The sequence below is a fragment of the Xiphophorus hellerii genome, chromosome 16 (genome assembly GCF_003331165.1).
Source record: "Xiphophorus hellerii strain 12219 chromosome 16, Xiphophorus_hellerii-4.1, whole genome shotgun sequence".
In the NCBI taxonomy this organism is placed as follows: Eukaryota; Metazoa; Chordata; class Actinopteri; order Cyprinodontiformes; family Poeciliidae; genus Xiphophorus; species Xiphophorus hellerii.
Window position 1 is genome coordinate 22,090,949 of NC_045687.1, and position 21,238 is coordinate 22,112,186.

At 39.9% G+C, this 21,238-nt stretch overlaps 1 protein-coding gene across 6 annotated transcripts in view; it reads left to right on the plus strand.

Moving 5' to 3' along the window:
- plppr2a (phospholipid phosphatase related 2a) overlaps window positions 1–20,245 on the plus strand; it is a 49,507-nt gene extending 29,262 nt beyond the window's left edge. For 3 of the 6 annotated variants that reach the window (XM_032587927.1, XM_032587926.1, XM_032587929.1), the window contains 5 exons: window positions 11,728–11,848; window positions 13,294–13,544; window positions 13,750–13,926; window positions 14,709–14,836; window positions 16,558–20,245. In XM_032587927.1, the coding sequence (XP_032443818.1) occupies window positions 11,728–11,848; window positions 13,294–13,544; window positions 13,750–13,926; window positions 14,709–14,836; window positions 16,558–16,666 (786 nt within the window). In that variant the 3' untranslated portion in view covers window positions 16,667–20,245. Of the gene's footprint in view, window positions 1–11,727; window positions 11,849–13,293; window positions 13,545–13,749; window positions 13,927–14,708; window positions 14,853–16,243 lie in introns of all 6 variants that reach the window. The other 3 variants (XM_032587928.1, XM_032587932.1, XM_032587930.1) reach the window with 2 other exon arrangements.
- Window positions 20,246–21,238: the final 993 nt, after the last annotated feature.

Sequence of the window (21,238 nt, forward strand, 5' to 3'; positions counted from 1 at the left end):
TTTGACTCTTAAATAAGTAAAAAGTGGAAGAGTTGAGAGCTCTATCTGTTTGTCTTGTGTGCGTTTCTGCGAGTTCAGCTGCTGAAGCCCCTTGTGAGACGGTAGGCAGCGATCCTGATCACCTGACTAAGCGCAGACCCCGAGCCGAACCGCTGACATCCACTGTGTGCTACAAACAACACAAAGCGCTGCAAACAGAAGCAGCCTCAACACAAAGCAGACAGATAACCGGATTACACATAACCGCGGCGCGGACTTATCGCAAAGGAAACAATACCTTCCAGCTGGATCAAAACACAAACACTGCTGATGCTTGTAAGCAACGTACATTAGAGTTTCCTCCTGAGGAACAGCTGCTGTTTGGGATAGAAGAGTCTTTATGAATATGGATTTAAAAAAAAAGATGAAAAGGAAGTAGAAAAAAGAAGTGACAAATCTTGGAATGTCTTGATCAGAACTGTACGTCTCCGATGACGACCTAAGTCATTTTAGGACATGAATTGTACAATAAAGTTAATAAAATATTTGTGCTTGAATGCTTTAATAAAAATGTAATAATTAATCATTTTTTAAAAAGTTGCATCTGTGTGTTTTGTTCCAGTTGCATCGGACTAAAAATATTTAGTCTGAATTGGAATTTCTGCAGGTTAGCTGAGTTACAAATACTGTCAGCTAAATCTGGCACAGCATAATCATTGGTTTGCAACCATATCTAACCTTACTTAACGTTCTGTTCCTTCTCACTACGTTTCCATATGAAGCAGTTCGCCAGTGCTGCATATGTTTTGAGGCGACTTGTTGATAATCCAGCTTGTAATATTTCAGAGCAGAAGAGGCAGACACTTAATTATGTGTGAAAAAAAACTCACAGGGAAGTTGTGAATGAAATGGGCAAAATTGCTTTCAACATTATAAAATCTAATGACTACACATAACACAGTCAGCAATCCTCTGCTGTTAATGTAGTACTTTGAAAGTAAAAAACACAACTGCACTGCTTACATGGGTTTGTTACTAGGGGTGCTGCACGAGTCCAGTTCAAACATATAGAGTATTTTAACGGTGTAAAAAAAAACAACAAAAAACTGTTTTGTTGTCTGCTTCCTACAAACTGAGATGAAAAAGAGCCACGGAAACGTGATGACAAACCCCGGTCATGCATTTTTGATTTCCAGTGTTAGCAATGTATTTTTAATGGCTATGTCTTATTAGTTGTAGAGACCGTGAAATAGAAAAGTGATAAATAAATAAATGAACGTATGGTATTAAAGCAGGTCTAGTTCATATATTTATGACTTAACTTTTATTTGATAAAAGTACATGAAATAAAGGGAGGCACGGACTTAAAGTTTTTTCACAATGTCATGTGAAGCTATTGTGATAATCATAAAAGTGATACGAACTATTTATTGCTTCTTTTTTACGCAACTATGCCTGTCACAGCAATCGTTGCTGCACAAACACTGTTCTTAAAAAACACTCCCATTTGTAATACTCTCTGTCCCGACACCAGTGACTTAAAGAAGTTTGATTTGTATCACTAAGCTGCACACAGTGCATACTTTTTTATCATATTTTCAAATGTATTGATATTTGGCAGCTATTAAACAAAAAGTGGAGAAAATGGTCAAACTAACAATCCTCATAAGACGTACAGTGACAATGATGACTCAAAATTCTTATCCCGGTAAGAAATGAATCACAATACGTGATAAATGATACGATAAATGCCCATCCCTAACATGAACACTTGATTTTGTGGGGAAAAAAAATAAAAAATCTGGCATTTCACTCAATATCTTTCATTTGACTTTAAGAAAAGTCGTTCCAGGAATCATGAAAGAAGCAGGAAATGAGTTCAGTGCAGTAAATATAGGGAAACCCAGTTAGCATGGTCTTTTTTTTCTCAAGAGTTTCTAGTACTTTGTACTCCTTGCCAAAGAAATTTACGTGGCACCACGTTGCTTAAAAACGTGCCGCCGCTGCTTGAGTGTTTAACAGCACTAAGAAAGCCACAATTTAACTTTGCAGCTCTGAACTACACCCAATAATCCAACGTGAGGAAATCCTTAAATCCGCCTTAACAGAGGCTAAATTACTTGGGATGTTGAAGTGGGTCAGAGCACACAGGATGCAGTAGTTTGTCTGCTGTAACCTGTGCTGACAGGGACCGTGGTGGGCAACAGCAGCAAAGTACATCGGAGGCGTAACTCCCGGCAACGGAGCAATCTGCTCGGCCATTTGCTGCTGGTTCCGGATGAGTCCTATCTCTGCTCTGCCTTGTGTTTAGGGCTAAAGTGGCTGCAGAAAAAAAAAGAAGATAATACAGAGCCTTGACCTTTTATATGAGCTTGGGGTAAGAGGTTTGGGTCTATTTGTTGCCAAGCAACGAGACTACTGCAAATGCACCATTGTGTTGGGGCAGTTTTATAATCCTCTGCATATGAATCGCAGTGAATTTAAGAAAGAGCCAGAGAGATGTTAAAGGAGCATTAATTATTGCTTTTTCAGGAATTAATTAGACATAAACAAAAATATTCCCCAAACGTGAGTTTGCGGCGTCCTCCGGGCCTGACTCGGGTCAGACGGTTGCATTCGGGCGCCAAACATTTAATTAAAACCATCAGTCACATTTTAAAGCTTCATTACACGGAGCCTGCCACCATGCTTCTACTGAAACGCACGAGGACGTTGTCTTGTTTTCAGGTTTGTTAAGCCTCAAAACAAGACAATGTTTTGAGGCTTAACATTATGAATGTGGATTTTTTTTTAAAAAAGAGAGTTTACAAATTGTAGAAAAAGGAAGTGACAAATCTTGGAATGTCTTGATCAGAACTTCTGTTCTGTATGTATATAAAGAGAAATAGTGAATGTCAGTGGCAGCTCCCATAGTAATGATAATAAAAGCAGTTATAATTTCGCAGTATGTTTTCAGCTCACCAGACAAAGATCTTTACTTCTCTTTATGGTTCTTTTTTTGTGGTTCTTTTTATTGCTGAGACGTTTTAAAGGCGCAACGGGAGTTGGCAATTTTGTTTTGTTTTTCTCATGAAATGATGAATAAATAAAAAACATTTTCATCCATTTGTGCTGGCTTGTTTGAAGTAAAACAATTCAAAGTGTAAAAGGTAATCACGGTGGACCCCTTTGAAGTTTAAATTTCAATAGGAAAAGGTTGAGGTTTTCCACCAGCCAGGTTGGCAAAAATCAATGTGGCTGCCGCAGATTTCAAACATTGTGATTAGGGATGCCTCCGAGTCCTTTGATTTCTATACTTTGAAAAAATATTTAGAGAAATGAAGAAGAGTGAAGAAACAGATCTAAGATGTCCGTTAATTGTTTTGTTTTTTTCATACAGAACCCTTCTGTGAGATACCTTGAACTGTTTTACTTACACTTCTGTCAGTTTGTGACATTGGATCCTTCACACATATAACTGCATCCTGTATTTGTTAGCATCTTCCGTTCAGAGAGACGTACATTATTTTTTATTTATTTTATTTTTTCCGGGACACGCCACCTATTCACACTCTGCCCACCCTATCAGTTATATTGTTGAAAATGTCCGGTATTCACTGTTTTGTAGGGGACTGATAGGCATGCTCTGTGGTTTTCGACTGTTAAAAGAATAGTTTTATGTAGTATTTTATTTTTCTGTACGTCATGTTATAATGTTTTCCTACCACTACTTCCTCTTGTTTCCTGAACATAGAACTCCCACTGTGGGTCTTTGTGTTGCTGCCCCAGGCTAACCAGGCAGATGGTTTGGTTAGCTTTTTTAGGAGAAGAAGAGTAGAACTAACACCAGCAGCCTTGAAATCACGTGATTGGAGGAAACAGCCTTCTTTGTCAATCTTTTGCAACAATCAGACAATAGAAAGGAGGATAACTTCATGGGAGTATTAATAGATAGCAAAATTAGCTATACTAAAGAAGTACGAAATCATGATTCCTGCATCCCTGCCACACATTAAAGAGCCTCTATCTGTTCTATCTTTGCAGGTAATATCCATAAAATCTGGAAGTTTTTACTGCCTGCTCTGTTTCTGGACCTGTTAAATGGAAACTGCTCCCATAAAACTGCTCATAAAGATAATCAAGATAGTATTAGATTATGTTCCTGCTGCCAAGTTTCCAGCATCTCCTTTTTCTTCTACAATGTAGGGAAGGGAGAGACGGTGCCTCATCTTCTGGCGTGTTCTCACAACAACTCCCAGTCAAATCTATGGGATTTTAAAACAAGTTCTGTGTACTTAATTATCCAGTTTGGGAGAAACAAAGAAGCAATGCAATATAGTACATGAACTGAACAGTTCTTCTGTAGTTAAAAAGCTCTTTTTTTAAGTCAAGTGTGTTTGTATGGCACATTTCAGGAACATGGCAGTTCTAAACAACGTAAACACATTATATAGTCAACAGTTGTGAAAAAGTCTGAATGTATCTGCTCTGCTTAGCTAGCGGTCTCTTGTTAGCGTTCGTTTCCACACGGTAACTTGTCTTGGTGAAAGGTCCAAGTGAGTCCAAGGGAGTGATGACGTATTCAGACCAGTGCGTTAGCCCCCTATTTTTACTCATATCCTGCATCGCAGAGGCCGAGGTCGCTGTAGATGATGAAAGATAAAGGAACGTTAGTGACAGGGAGGCATCTCTGTGTACTTTACACATGAATAAGTTCCCCAATCTTGTCAGAAGCATTAAGTCCTGAAGCTTGCGACGCCGCGCAAAATGGCTCTAAAGACAGCGGCGCAGATTAGTTTCATTAGATTAACCGTTCTAAATATGTCACCGAGATGTTTTGCTGCTAAAGGTAGCAGCAGCTCCCGTCTCGACCTTTTTTTTAAATTATTTATTTTGGTTTGTTTGTTTTTCTTTCTGCTTGCATGATTTCCCCCAAAACTGCCAGAAGTAATCAGATGAAGCTCATTGGAGAAATTATCGGGATCACTGGTTAAAGTGTCGACGTCTGTCGCTGGTGTTGGTGGGCTAAAACGTGATCAAACCGATGACTTCTCTGTAATCGGCCTAAAGGCTCTGGGTCAGCTCGGTCTGTAGCTCAGCTTTAGTTCAATAAATAATGACTCAGGGTACGATGTCATGTGTGGTTGTTGTTCATCCGTAAAACCTTGAAGCTGAAAGCAGCGCTTACATCATAACTGTATCCTGTTTTATTTATACAGATACTTGGAAATTATCAAAGACAAACAACAGCCTCGCTCCCAAAATGGCTGCACGTGCCTCTCTACCTGCAGGTCTTCAAGAACCCATAAACATTTCCCCCCAAAGCATCTAAAGTGGCTGTAAAGTGCTAACCAGAATTAAATGAGGGGCAACACTTGGTGTCCGTAGAGATAATAAATAACCTGAGCCGTCAAACCCATTGTAGCTACTATTTTGTAGTTTTTGAAGTTGAAACACACAGAAGTGTTTTTAGGACTATAGATATGAACTTGGAAATCAAATGAGACTATCAAGATAAGTCCTACCAACTACCCAGCCCCGTGTTGAACATTTTGCTCCGTACAGTGCTAAAATTCTACAATCCTAAAACAGCGCAGACAATCGCCATTGTTCGTCTCCATGCTTTCACTGACTGGTCCGGTTGAAATTCTACTGGAAAATCCATCTCAATGGGAGAAATCCCAGATGAAGCAGTGAAGGGAAATGAGAAACAAACAAAATTTCACAGAAAGCCAATAGCCTGGCTAGATTTGGTGTGGGGAGGTTTGAGGCAAATTTGCAACAGTAGTCCACAAGGAGTAAAACTTCCTTTTTGACATTGACTGGCCATGTAGAAACTTTTAATCTAAGAGTACAAAACTATTTGTTAAAGTGCATGATGAGTGAAATGTGATTGGACCGGTATGTATCTTGCATTTATTTCCATATATGGAGGGATCAGCTGAATGAGCTGAGAAGCATGGAAACAATACATACAGAAATTGGACAATATTTAGACACTATATCTTTGTTTTATTTAAATTTTTATTTATAACCTATTTTTACAATTTCCAAAAACTTTATAAACTTTTAATTAAGCAGGTTTGTGGCTTTTATTGTACCAAGTAGTCAATTATTCCCATTTAGATATTCGGATATTTTGGCTCCCTAGTGGATTAATAAAGAAGCTTAATGTAAAAGAAAATAAAATTTAAAAGTATCAGATCACAAAGATGAACTTGTGGCAAAAAGGACGACCAATTGGAAGTGGTAAATAATTTTTAAAACTCTGGAAGGAAAAATCCAAAGTATTTCAATTGGCTGAAATTGGTATTGATATCCACAAAAACAGTTACTAGAACTCGTCTAGATTTTTGAACTAAATATCTGATTTAGTCACAGATTTATCTAATAACACTTTCATGTATCGTCTTCCTTGACATATTTAGATTTTAATTGTTTATTTCATGGCTACGTATGAGCTAAGTGAGTCGAATATTGGCGGAGGGGAACACAGAAGCAGCCTCTGCTGTGCAGCACTGGGACTCTGACTGGTCTGGTCTTTACAGCTTTATTGACGTATTTCCTGCTATCTGTGACGCACAGCTTCCCAAACTCGGGGAGGGGGGAAACACTCAATATCGACACGGTGAGTAAGCTGCCATCGGGTTTCGAAAACATCCTTAAACACATCGACAAAGTAGCGTCTTCTGTGATAGCTCCATTATGTGCGGATTTGCAGAAATTCACACATTTTTGTAACATAGTGACACAAACAGTGACCCAGTTACTCATACGCACAGCTCTCTGTAGCTATAATTGGGTTCCATAGTACTGATGCTGTTCTTACATGCATGATGAGTAAATGTTTACTCTTCTGTCCTGTTCGCAATTATTCCATTTCTGTGTGCTTTGATATGTCCTTATTTACACCATTCCCAATCCTTACATGGTGTAAGTCATCAAATTCTTTGACACATCTAACTCATTGTTTAGGGCTCAGGTCTTGTTTATTTTTTCAGGAATTATGGATATTTTGTCTCTACACAGCACAAGTGAAAGGGCACTGGGAGGTCAGCAGAGAGAATCTAACGGCAGCTGAGAGATAATTTCTATCTGCTTCCTCAAATAAAACACGTGAATTATATGAAGCAACAGACGCATGAATTATTCATCCTCCTCCAGTTCTGAAACAGTTCTGCCTTTCTCTTCGGCGAGCCAGCCGCACTTCAAGAGATATAAAACCTTCAAAGAGAAATTAAATTCTTTCATTCATTATAAAGTTTTACTTAAAATGTAATTTAGTTTCATCCAGAATGTGGGAAAACTATGGATGGAAGATTTGTTAATTCAGGTATATTTTGAAAAACTTGAATCGGACACAGATGGAAATAATGCGATGTAAACTCTTTAGTAAAATATATTTTTTTTTTATTTGTAAGTCGATTTTGTTCATTTTTATTTCTCAAAGTGCTTAACTACCAAGAAATATAAAAAAATACACAATGCTAAGTATGTGGGAGCTGTTATGCTTAAAGGGGCGGTATTATGTATTTTCCAGGCATTTATATCATAATCCAGTAACTATGTTACCTTCAGTTGTTATGAAAATACTGTATATATCAATGTGACTTAAAAGAAATTTAACTTCATAATTTAACACCTTAAATCCTGTCTCTTTCTGAAACTCAGAAAGTCATCACAACATGGCTCCTCTATTAATCCTTTAACAATGTTTTTACCAATGTTTCACTGAGAAGTCGCTCATATAATGAGCTCAGCAGATGTGCAGGTCTACCAGGTGTTTGCTAATTGCTGCTGGCTAGTCTGAAGTAGCTGAGTGAGGGAGCCAAAGGGAGAGCTGCTCTGTGAAGCACAACCCATATATAGTAATAGCTAGTTGTAAATGTATTTATTTAACAAAATGTTTCTCAATTTGTTTCAGGCTGAAACAAGCTTGAAATCACCCTCGCAATAACATAACGTCTTAAAATACACAACCTGAAATGAAAATATTAGACTCTTAACTAATGAGGAAGGTGGAGCTATTTTGGCCACAACAAAACCACAAACAAGTCTACTCAGGTTTGAGTTGTCTTAAACTTCTGAAAGTGTGGATTCTAAGTTTTACAATAATGTCACATAACACATGGAAATAAAACAAATCAAGCTGTTCATTACTACAAGTGTTGTGTGCATTAATAACATTTTAGGGCTGCACGTAATTTAGAATCAGACTTGAGTTGCTTTGGCAGGAAAATAAAAACGTTTTTTGCACCGTTAAATCTAAAAATTATTTACATATTTCTATCAAATGTTCTTATCTATTGTATTTAAATCATCCATCCATCCATCCATCTTCTTCCGCTTATCTGAGATCGGGTCCCGGGGGTATTAACTTCAGAAGGGAGGCCCAGACTTCCTTCTCCCCGGCCACTTCTTCTAGCTCTTCCGGGGGAATCCCGAGGCGTTCCCAGGCCAGCCGAGAGACATAGTCCCTCCAGGGTGTCCTGGGTCTTCCCCGGGGCCTCCTCCCGGTGGGACGAGCCCGTAACACCTCACCAGGGAGGCGTCCAGGAGGCATCCTGACCAGATGCCCGAGCCACCTCAACTGGCTCCTCTTGATGAGAAGGAGCAGCGGCTCTACTCTGAGTCCCTCCCGGATGACTGAGCTTCTCACCCTATCTCTAAGGGAGAGCCCAGCCACCCTATGGAGAAAACCCATTTCGGCCGCTTGTATCCGCGATCTCGTTCTTTCGGTCATGACCCAAAGCTCATGACCATAGATGAGGATGGGAACGTAGATCGACCGGTAAATCGAGAGCTTCGCTTTTTGGCTCAGCTCTCTCTTCACCACGACGGACCGGTACAGCGCCTGCTTGACGGCAGACGCTGCGCCAATCCTCCTGTCGATCTCCCGGTCCCTTCTTCCCCCATTCGTGAACAAGATCCTGAGATACTTGAACTCCTCCACTTGGGGCAGGACCCCCCCCCCCCCCCCCCCCCCCCCCTGGCCATTTTAACTTAAATAAAAATAACAGCCGTTGACGTGTGTGCTGAGCATTATAAGCAAGTCAAGTCTTTAAAAACGAACAGTTCTCTCTACTGTACGCGTCAAACCTTTAGCTCATGTCATGACAAATAAACGTTGTTTACATGCAGTACCACTAGGGGGCGCCCGCGGACCTTCAGTGGTTCGGAAACCACAGTTTGAGAAAGGCAGATTTTACTTTAAATAAAAGGGGTAGATGCAATCGCTCATGCAAAAGTCTCAATTGTCTATTTTTGTATTTCCACATTGCTGGCCTTGTACTTTTATACTGAAAGGGAAGTTCAAGCTCTTTATTGTTCCTGAGCTGTATTAGTAATGTGGGGAGGAAGGCAAATACTACTACACACTTTGTAACACCAGAACATTCAATCCAATGTCTCATATCTTCTTTCAAAAGGGAATATAAACTGGACAAATGAGATGGCAGACAATGTTAGAGGTTTTGAAATTGTAGAGGTGAAAAGGAAAGTTTTTCAGATTTTTGGAAGCATTCAACCTCATCACTGTTCTTTGATGAAACATTTTCATTGTTAGGATTCCAACTCTAATAATAATAAAAAAAAAGAGTCAAAGATTTTCTGCCTCTATTGTTGTCTAACTGGCTGCAGGATTGTGCTTCTTTCTTGTTCCCATAGCAGCTTTCTGGTTATAATTACTGCAGTTTGCACCTTTAAATGCTCTACAGAGCTCTGGGTTCATACACTGGCAGTCATTTATCTCTCGATTTTTTAAATAAAATCAGATAAATGTATTTTAAATCAATAAACTGCAGATTAATGATATGTTTATGTTTTTTTGAAAATTAATTGTGAACTTCAGAATAATGTTTGTTCTTGATTAAACAAATTGATTTCTTTGTGGTCCTTAATTATGGACATTCCTCAATCTTTACATGAGTGCCCCCATGTGGTCAAACATTTTCTACCTCAACTATCCAAAAGTAAAGTTGAAGAGCTTGAGTTGTAGCATTTAGCATACTGAGGTGGTGAGTCACATTCAGAGGGTCAAAAATACACGTCACATGTGTAGGATGGCGATGTTACAGCGTTATTTACCTGAAATAATGTATCTTTGTAGACAGATATGCAACAATTTGAGCAGTATTCATGTTAACGTGGCCAAATGTGTTGCTGTGAACAACAAAAAGTTGTAGTTAGAGGTTAATTTAAAGAGGTTCTAAGTGTTGGTGTGAGATTCCTACTAATGCAGATGAACTTCCATAAAGATCTCTTTCTTTCTGCTTCTTCGCATTATCCAGGTTAAATGTTCAGTGTGACTTGTACATCAGTTAAGGTGCAGTATTATTTGATGTTTTGTGGGCTTTGTTCAGGCTCAGATACTGCAAAGCAGCCGTCCCCATGGAAACGCCACCTATCCTGTCTTTTAATTGCCTCAGAAATGCTCTCAGTGTGATGATTCCCCTAATATATCTGATTTAACCCCCTCACCCCCTCAGCTTTGATTTCATGCTTGTGTTAGTGCTTAAGAGTGTTGCCATGGAGCACCCAATGGGGCGTTGTTGTTTTAATGGGAGAAACCACTTGGCTGGGCATGCACTTCACAGGACTGGTGCATTTGGCCAGGTCCCTGCGTGCTGCTAACGCTTTTAACTTGGCTGGACCTAGATAATAAAGCTGAAAAGGCGCAGGACTTTGATTGGAAAAAACGGTCGCTCCCCTCATTTCGCTCTAACCGTCCTTGTTCTTCCTTCATTTCCGTCTACAATCACTACACAGGCAATTGTAGTGGCTCACTCACTGCCAGAGTCAGGCACAAATGGAGCAGAATATTAAGCGTGCAGATAGAGAGAGGCTGATGGAGCGCCATCACTGATAAAGCGGGTGCCACTACACTCACAGGCAGGGCGAGCGCATTATCGGAGTGGATTTACAGGTGAGGCGTCTCTGTATTGTAGAAAACTACTCATTTCTGAGTCCTGGGATTTGGTATAAGCTCAGGTATTTGGGGGCTGTAGGCCCATATGCTTGCGAGCCTCACAAGCTTCAATTCCATTGCAAATGTGCGCAAATCTTTTTCAATATTCTGCTAATGTCGAAGAAACACAATTCTGCAATTGCAGTGTTTCCATTAAGAAAGAAACATAATTAAAATGACACGTGAATAAGTTTGTCCATGCGATAAGTCATTAAAGAACAAGTCGTGCCATCAAACTCCTACCCTGTCGTCGTCTTTTCCACCAGTAGTAACATCTGGTTGTTGATCATGTGACTCGTGCCGCGAAAAAAGTGTTTCTGTTGCAGTTTTGCGAAATAAAACTCGGCTGTATTTCGATACAGCTGAAAACACACCTCACGCTAGTGCAAAAAAATGTAATCAAAAAACGTGAGTCTTTTGAAATTGCCGTGTTTCCAATGAGCAAAACTATTTTCGTAATTCCAATTTGCGCAACTTTAAGTTGCGTTTCCACTGACGTAAAAAATGTGAAGATTGGAATTATGAAAACAGCAAGACTGTCCTTCAAACAGTTGAAAGAAGGAAAAAGAAATGCAGTACTACTGTAAAAAGGACTAGAGATGGTAAGTTTTGACCAAAATAGCCTTATTTCATTTAAAGAAGGAATGTTATATTTGCGACGTAACGCATTGCACATCTTATCCATCATTAATGTTTCACTCCAAATAACTGGACCACGATAATGCCCAAACTCCAACACAGCTTCAACAAACAACAACGTGCTGAATATTACACTTTCCTTTGTTTCTCCTTGTGTTGCCCAGATTCTTGTTGGGGAACTTTGTGCGTTCTTCACCAAGGCAGAGGGAACCCAGGAAAAGACCATAGTCACCGCAGACTGCTGCTACTTCAACCCCCTGCTCAGGCGCATTGTACGCTTCTTAGGTGAGGATGCAGCAAACACAACATAAGACATTGTACCTGAGAGTACTGCTTTTCTCAAAGGTCCCTGAAAATACCCTTGCTGAACCATTGAAACCTAATAAAATATTTCATGTAAGTCACATCCAGAAATTTTCAAAAAATGAAATTTTTTATGTTAATCAAAGTCTAAATATCTGTCACTAAATGCCACAATCTTTCTTCTTCATTGCCAGTGATGTTATTCTGCTAACTTAAAAATTACAAAGTAATTGCCATATCCTCAGTCATTATTTAATGTAATAAACCTTGAATGTGAATTTAAAAACTATATTTTCATTTATTAATATGAAAACAGCCCTTGTTGTAAGATTTTCTGGGTAGTATGGATGAAAAAACATCTAATGTACACCAACGTTCGGCAATGTTTCTGACATCTGTGGATTCTTCAGTGGCTAATGAAATGCAGTCTTCACTCTGTGCAGCTGCATTGTCATTGTTTGGTAATAATTCACATTTTTTGATTGTAGTAAAGCTGACAGAGATTTGTCTTGGTTTTTTCACACAGTTAGTATTTTGTAACTCAAATATTACATCAATGACCCAAGAGTATTCTTCAATCTCACTCTGTTAAGCTGCTGATGCTGGAGAAGATTCTCTCACCTCGGCATGCTTGATGCTTGAAACTGAAAGTGAAACTGACAGCTAGGCCTACTTTCTGAAATGGTCTTCTAAAAGTGATTTTTACCACATGCAAGGCACGCATAGAACATTTTAATTTTATGGCAGTTTGTCCTTTATGAATTAAAAAAAATTAAACAAGAGAATGGTGTCACAGTAAAAGTAATGTATCCTGTCTTGATGCAGCAAGACACTGTGAGTCCCATACTCTGCCACAGAATCCCTAAAATTTCATCACATTTGCACTGCATAAACAGCATTTTTCAAGTTATTAGTATACATTGGTATGTATACTAATAGGAATCAGTCTTACAGTGGGCTTATCTTCTTGAAAGCTGTACTGCGTCTCATTGAGGCTTGAGGATGAATGAAAAACATCAGGAAACAAGTCAGGCCACCATGAAAGACATCGCCGCAACACTTCAGTTTGTCATCCAGTCCTGGTACATGAAGCTGTTAATTGGACGATTAAATGGGCTGTGATGTTGAAGGTAGAACATTCAGGATCCCTGCAGGGAGACTTTCATGAATATTAAGCAGCTTGCAAGTTTGCATCTGGAAATGAATCAGCTGAGGTGAAGACTCCTGCGACGATTTCACACCTTGGCTGATAATAAAGTGTTAGCGCTATTTTGAGGAGGCGGGAGCATCCTGTTTTTTCTCAAGGCATGTGTACAAGATTTGATACTAATCTCCAATATTTATCATGCTTTCATTTCTTCTCTCATGTGCAAAGATAAAATCTTTAACATCTTATCCCCGCTCCCCACTGCTCCTCTTGCACCCAGGAGTGTACGCCTTCGGCTTGTTCACCACTGTCATTTTCGCCAACGCCGGCCAGGTGGTGACAGGAAACCAGACGCCTCATTTCCTGTCCGCCTGCCGACCAAACTACACCGCGTTGGGCTGCCAGTCGACCATGCAGTACATCACCGAACGCCGCGCCTGCACGGGCAACCCGCTGATTGTCATGTCTGCGCGTAAATCCTTCCCGTCTAAGGACGCAGCGCTCAGCGTGTACTCTGCCTTGTACACAGTGGTAGGTCGGAGCATGCTGCTGGTCATAATAACTACTAGTTATGAATATGTTCCAAGTGAGGTTCCCTGGAATGCCTTTCTTATTTAAAAAGAAACACTTCCTTGCTATTTGAAAAATCTGTCAAAATCTCGAAAATTAGAACATGCCATTTTGGTCACTGCCTGTGCTTTTGTATACTGTATCCCTTTTGACCGGCTCTCTGCAGATGTATGTGACACTGGTGTTTAAAACCAAAGGCACCCGGCTCACCAAGCCCACCATCAGCCTCACTCTGCTGTGCCTGGCCGTGCTGGTGGGAGTGGTGAGGGTCGCTGAGTACCGCAACCACTGGGCTGACGTGCTGGCTGGATTCTTCACCGGTGGCGCCATCGCTGTGTTCTTGGTGAGTCTAAAAGCATGAAAGCATTTTTTTTTTTACACCTTCAACCTTGTCTTATTTTCTCGTGGAATACTCACAAGGTAGGTTTTTCAATGTTTTCAATTTGACTGGAAGTTTATGTGACATGACTAACACAACAATGTGGTAATTGTAATAATAATTAAATGATAAGAAATACTTTAAATTTGAATCTATCTAGTTATCTTTCTAGCTAGTAAACTTGCTATCTAGCTACCTTAATAGCTGTCTTGCTAGCTAGCTTGCTTCCTTGCTATCTATCCATCTAGCGTGCGCCCTGGTTATCTTCCTAGCTAGCTAGCTACTCAGCATCAGTGTTTTCCACTGCTAGCATAATCTTTGCTGGGGTCAAAGTAAAATTTAGTTTTAGGTTGCCTTTTTATGATGGACTTTGACATATAGGTTGCTTCAAATAAGCCATACTTACCAGCACCACACAATACAGTATATTTACCCACTTTTGTTTGTTGAGAAGCATTTACTGTAGTTGTATTCTGTGTTTTCTACCATTGATGCTTGCTTGTGCTATATAGCTTGATCAAACTCTGAATAAATAACACAGACATTCTTTGGTCTTAAAACACAACCTCATCTCTTATTCTGATATAAACACAAAGAGATTTTGCATGCTGAAAAGTTCGTTTTTCAGCATAGCCTTTTAAAGATGAGTGATCAAAGATAATCTCCAACACTGCAGCTTTGTTGTATTTTAGGTGGAGCCTTTAGACGTATTTCCCCCCCCTCATAATTTTTCTCTCCCTTTCCAGGTAACTTGTGTCATTAACAACTTCCAACAGTTTCAGCCAAGCCCGCCTCCGCTGCGACCCCAACGTCCTGAATCCATGCTGGGCATGCCCATGGTGACACTGCCTTGTGTGGAAAGTCCACTCGAAAAGTTAAGTGGCCCTCAGGTAAGGGGTGGGGGATGGGTGTAAAGCACTGTGCCCACCAAATGGCTGAGATAAACACCCCTTGTCTCTTAACTGGATCTGTTATCCTCCTTTTTTTTCCTGCCCTGTAACAAAACGAGTGTGCATGCGGCCCATGTTCCCAGCTAAAACACCCGAGTGAATCCTTTAAATCTGTGCACACTTAAGCGGGCAGCTGAAAAGGGCGTAGCGGGGTTCCTCCTTAAGACAGAGAATGGATCATTATCTTAGCATAAGTAACTATGTAAGCAGGGGTTTTCAGAGGGTGGGAGAGTTAGCTTCCCCTTAGCAAATTCGACAACCGCGCCATCAACTGCATCGCTGCTATTATTTCTGTAAACTTCTATTTTTTCTTTTCTTCAGTCAAGTTTTTTGCAAAAACAACAACAAGCCACTTTTAGCATCAGTTCTGGAGTTCAGACACAAAAAACTGACCTATGAATAAGGTTAGCAAAAAGTGCAATTAGCTATTAGCAGTTAACAAATCAAGTACATAGTTGCTACTTTTCAAACGTTCATCTATACATATGGTATATATCATCTATATGGTAAAATAATTAAGTTTTACATTAACTGCAAATGATCTTGTTCAATAATTTATTAATCATATGTTGTGCAACAAATATTAAGTCACCCATTAAAAACACAGTTAATACTCTGTTAGCATAAACAGAAAATAATTACAGGCACAAGCATTTCATTAGCAGTGCTTACAACTCCGGTTGAGACTTTACATGTGCAAAGCTAGCAAAGATGTACCCTGAATTGCAATCCAACGAAAAAAAAGACAGAAAACTTTTCAGATATTTATTAGTGAGACTTTCAAAGCTAAAAAAGCTCAATGGAAACACGGCAATTTCGGAAAACAGTCGCTAAAAAGTTTTTGCTCTAGAGTGAGGTGGTGTTTCAGTCGTATCAAAATTGTTTTTCGCTAAACTGCAATGGAATGTTTTATTTTAATTTTTTTGCATTACGCCAGTGTGTATACAGCTCAAAGAGCTTATTTTTAGGCATTGGCCTCTTTGGACAGCTGACAAAGTTGTGTTTCTTTTTTCTTTTGCGCACAAATGTGCGAAAAAGTTTTCACACAGCTAGTTTCAGGTTAGACCTTGAGAACTCCTCAGCGTGAGTCATCAGATTGTCTAAGACACAGCGACAGCAGCAGTCCTCACTGCCCCATAAAGTTTTATCCTCTCCTAAAAACGTGCTGCATGTCCTAAAGCGATTCTCAGTGGGGGTGCTGTCCGAGTAGCCGTGTTGATGTCTTTCGTCCTCTGTTGGTCCGTCTCCGTCACTAACCCTCGCCTGACCGGTTCTCTTTCCTCTGTCTCCCCACTTTGTCTTCCTCCTCTCGATCTTTCACTCCCTTCCAGCACCCTGCACTCTCTGCCTCCCCGCCACCTTTCAACGCCTACATCCAGCCATTCTAACCAAACCTGAACCCCCTTTTTGTTACTGTCATCCCTCCACTATCTCTGTCTTATTTCTGTTCGCACATCCTCTCTGTCTCTCTCTCCCTCCATTACCCCCGACCTTGAACAATCAGTTCATTCGACACATTGCACTGGATTATTCTTCTCTCCACCCCGTCCCTCTGTCCCCTTCGCCTTCTTCTTCTTTTCCTTCTTCTCCCCCCCCTGACTCCCCGACCTCTCTCTCCTTCTCACTCCTCTCTCTACCCCTGCAGACTCCGCGGGAATCTCCATTCACAGAGATCACATGACCATCAGCCCTATCGGTTCCCCGCCACCCCCGATGTCCTCGTACAGTCTCGCTCCATTTCCAGCGAAGTCTAGACCAGCCGGAGCAGCAGCACTCGCCACACTGCGCGGCCCATGGGTCGGGTCGGAGCACCATGCTGCATCGCTCCTATTCCACGCAGGTCTAGGCCCAGCAGACAGTGACCACTCCCCCTTCCACGCCCCATAAACTTCCTTAAATGCCGGGGAACCGATAGGCAAACTATTTCAGACTTCTTTCTTAAAATACTGTGAACAATCAGCGGAGAGTCACCCATCTCTCTTGAGTGATTCATTTTTACATTCTTTTGTATCGAATCAGTCGCAATGGATTTCTTCTGCTTTGACTTAAGAGATTTTTGTACCGCTAAGTTCACACCTGTGGAACAAGAGGCGGGATCTGACAGCCAGTGGGGGGATGACCTCCGCCACATTGGACCAAAGACACTCGCTGCAGGCAATGTGTCGAAATCTGTTAAAAACACCTTTTTACCGAGCCACACACTCAAAATAATCATAAGCTGCGTTTCCATTAACCCTATAATTGCACAATTTGACATTTCTGAAAAACACATTTTTCAATGAAAGCGGTGCTACATGCTATTGAATCATGGGGTGTACTTAGATTTGTCTATGACTATGTTAGCAATCAAATGCACTTTCTTTTTTCATAACTGCATACCGCAAATGTTTTTGATTTTAAAGTCCCATTTTAGGTTGTTAACTGTTTAACAATTTAACAGGTGTCGGTATTTCATCACTTTAACTTTTAATAGCGTAGTTGCCGAAAGTCATATTTAGGCCAAATTGGGATATCTGCGTAATACTGACCTCTTTACCTTGCTACGTCAAAATACATTTGCTTAATGGAAACATGCTAATTTTGAAAAAACTTGTTTTTCAAAATTTTTGTCACTAAAATAAGGTGTTTTTTTATTTATTTATTAAAACTAGTTTAATTCACAAAACTGCTAAATACTTTTTTCATATCATACAAGTCATGATCAACAACAGGATGTTATCTTTGGCTCAAACCATGAAGAAGACAACGGGAAGTAGTAAGAACTGAAACGTTGCGATTGCAAATTTGTGGGGGTTTCTTGACATTAGCGGAACATTGACAACGTTTTGTGCACATTTGCAACGGAAACGCAGCTGTAAGCACACGTGTTTTTTTTTTTTTTCTTTTTCCTGCTCATCTCAATCGAACGCGCCGCTGACATTTGGGTGGTCCACTCTGTACTGCGTGCGGTCCATCTCGAGCAAAGCACGGTCGGCAGAAACAACCGACAAAAACAGACAGGAGGAAAAAGCACAGAACCTATCAGCTGCCTGTCTTCTTTAGAGCTTTTTTTTTTCCCACCCTGAGATGGGTGAAATTTTACCAAATTCTAGTGGAAAAAGTATCAGAGTTGCTGACCGCAGCCAAATTAATGTTGTTTTGTTGTTGTTGTTCCTACATGCTGTATGAGATTCTTGTTTGGTTGTTGTTCCGCTGGGTTTGGAACATTGTTTTCCCAAAAAAAAAAAGTATCTTTTTTTTCTACGGATCTCCCCGGCAGTGTAGCTCTTCTGACTGATTCTGAAGACTTTATGTTCACTGATCTGTATATAAGACGTAGATGCCATAAGCGCCACATGCGGTGAGACAGTTTTGCTGAATTTGATTTGCACACTCTGCCCCTTCATCTCCCCTCCCAGACACGGTGCCATCATTGTGCTGTGAAAGGGTTCCCCCTGCTGGATGGCCTGTGCACAAACACACTAAGAAACAAAGGGAAAAAAAAACCTTCTCAACATATTGCAACCTTAAATGTATTTTATTAGGATTTATTGATGATAGACCAATACAATGCATCGGAAAGGAAATACTTATCAAAATTTTTCTGAAAAAATAATTTAAACCTAAATTTATATCTACCCCCTTTATTCTGACTGATTAAAATAAATCCAGTGTAATCAGTATCTTTAATGAGACTATTAGTGATTGGAGCTAATTCAGGTCCAATCACTAAACAGAATTGAAGGAGGTTGACTTGATATCTGGCAATGATTTATATCAAAGCACGTTCACATTTAAAAATGGCCTAGTCAAAGTCTAGACCAAAATCCTCTTCATAATTCCAAGCTGTTCAGAGCTGGTGGACAGCGTTGTAAAACGCCCGACATGGCCACTGAAAGGTGGTTCTAGAAAGTTCTGCCTTGGGGAGGCAAGAAGGAGAATGAATACAAACGCGCTCCACACTGTTAAGATTTTCATTCAAGTATCGTTTTCCCTCCACGTCACAAATGTGCATAACGTAGTTTTGGTCCATCATGTAAACTAACCAATAAAATGCACTTGCATTGGGAGGTTTGATAAAATGTTGAGAAGTTTAAGGGATGCCAACACTTTTGGAACGTCACTGCACTCTAAAGCACACATATGCATAACTAGGTGTTGCCATGCCCGCGCTCCTCCACACCCACTTTCTAACCCTGAATCTTCTTTGTATGATACTGTAAATAGAGACATTTTTGTACTTGGGCAGCAGAATTTTTACTAATTTCACTTCATGTTGAAATTGGGTGAAACTGTGTGGATTTTTAAAATGTATTTTGATGGAGAACGTGGATTCTGACTTTGCAACGCCGAACGGGTTGAGAAATGTTTAAATGACTCGCCCTTCGTATCCAGCTGTAACCAACCAATGTGAGCGTCTCCTGGGAGTTTCTGTGGGATCACACTGTTTTATTGTTCTGGCTAAATCTAAGTACACCCTGGCAACTTCCACGAGATTTAAAGTTTGTTAAAAAAATTTAAAAAAATTATAATAATTGGAAAGAAAATGTTTTGAAACTGAAAATAAAGATTTGAAAAAAAAAAAGACTTTGAATCTGAAAAGTATTTATGAACATTTTTCAGTTTTAAACTTTTTTTTGTTTCAAATATTTTATTTCTGTTTTAAAATAGGTTTTCAGTTTCAAATCTTTCGTTTTTGCCGTTTCAATTTGTCATTCTTTTGAACAAACTTCATGGAAAGTTTTCCTCTGGCATCTAACGAAGTCCTGTAAACACGTCAGGAGAGATGTTGAGGCTAAGAGCGGTGATACATGCTAGTGAATCCTGGGGGTGTACTTAGATTTGTCTATGACTGTGTTAGCAAACAAATTTTCTTTTTTCATGACTGTAAACTGCAAACCTTTTTCAGTTTTAAAGTCCCATTTCAGGTTACTGATCGAACACGTGTTTTTATTTCGCCACTAACATACGTGATGTCAGCCTCAAAGCATAATTGCCTGAAGTTATGTTTAGGCCAAATTGAGATATTTGTAATATTGATCTCCTCACACTGCTCCATCGCCTCAGCCTATCAGAACACTTGTTACCGTCCAAAACTAATGTTTTTCAATTCCCATGTTTCCCGCTTTCTCTCGTTTTCCAAAAACTCTCAAATGTGGCTTTGACAATTATGCTACGAGGTTAGCGGTGAGTATCATGAACATTTCAACTTCACACATGATTTATTGTGAATGTAAATCTCTTCAGTATAAAACAGCTGTAGGAATTGCTCATGCATCATTAACTGTTTTTCCATTGGCCAAATAATTGACATATCAAAAATAAATTTGCTCAACGGAAAATGCCAATGTTAACCAATTGTGGTTTTTGTGGCCATTTTTATTTTTTTCAAAAGTGATGTAATGTTTTTATGCTATCATTTATGACAGAAACTACATATGCGTTAACCTTAAAATTTCGTGAATTGGAATTACGAAAATAAACTAGCTTAATGGAAACACAACAATTTAAAAAAACAACTTTTTTTGTATTAGAAGTTTAGAAGCTAGGATGAGGCGGGATTTTTTTGGCCATATCGAAATTGGTTTATTTTGCAAAACTGTGATGGAAACACTTTTTTCACATCATACGAGTCACATGATCAACAACCAGATGTTGCCACTGGCACAAACCACAAAGAAGACGACGACAGGAAGTAGCTGGAGGATGATGGTGCAACAGTTTTTTTAATCACTTATTGGTTGAATAGTTTTATTCACATGCGACTTTAACGGCATTTTCTATTTAATGAAGACATTGCAATTGAGAAATTGTGGAGGGGTTTACATTGGAGGAGTATTGATAAAGTTTTGCGCACATTTGTGATGGAAAAACAGCTATTTCCTGTCAGCTGATGGGATTCACAACGCACTCAGAAGCTTAAGCTCATAGAAAACAAAGGCTTTCTAAATCGGTGTTCTCTCTTTTCAGTCTTTCAACAGACAACCATCCACAAGACAAACTTTCTGGACTCTTTCCCTCTGCTGATATTTACCTGTTTGTCTGAGCCGAAATGAAAAAATAATCCTCCGAAGTCCAGATGTGAAGTTTGGTCAGATGTGTTCTCTCTCCGCCATGTCTGTATTTTCTGTCATGGTTTTTCCTCTGCCATGCCCCGCTGAAGCAGAAATGCCTTAAAATAAACTCCATGGAGACGTGTAATAACTCTAGGTGGGTTATTACACCTAGAGTTAATAACACACTGCTCAGCGTGTGAGCAGCTTCTCTTGTCGATCTTCAGATGTGCCGTCGGTGTTCACCGTGTGAGCAACGCGTTGGCCCCGCTAAAGAGGTTCAAACGGCGGCAC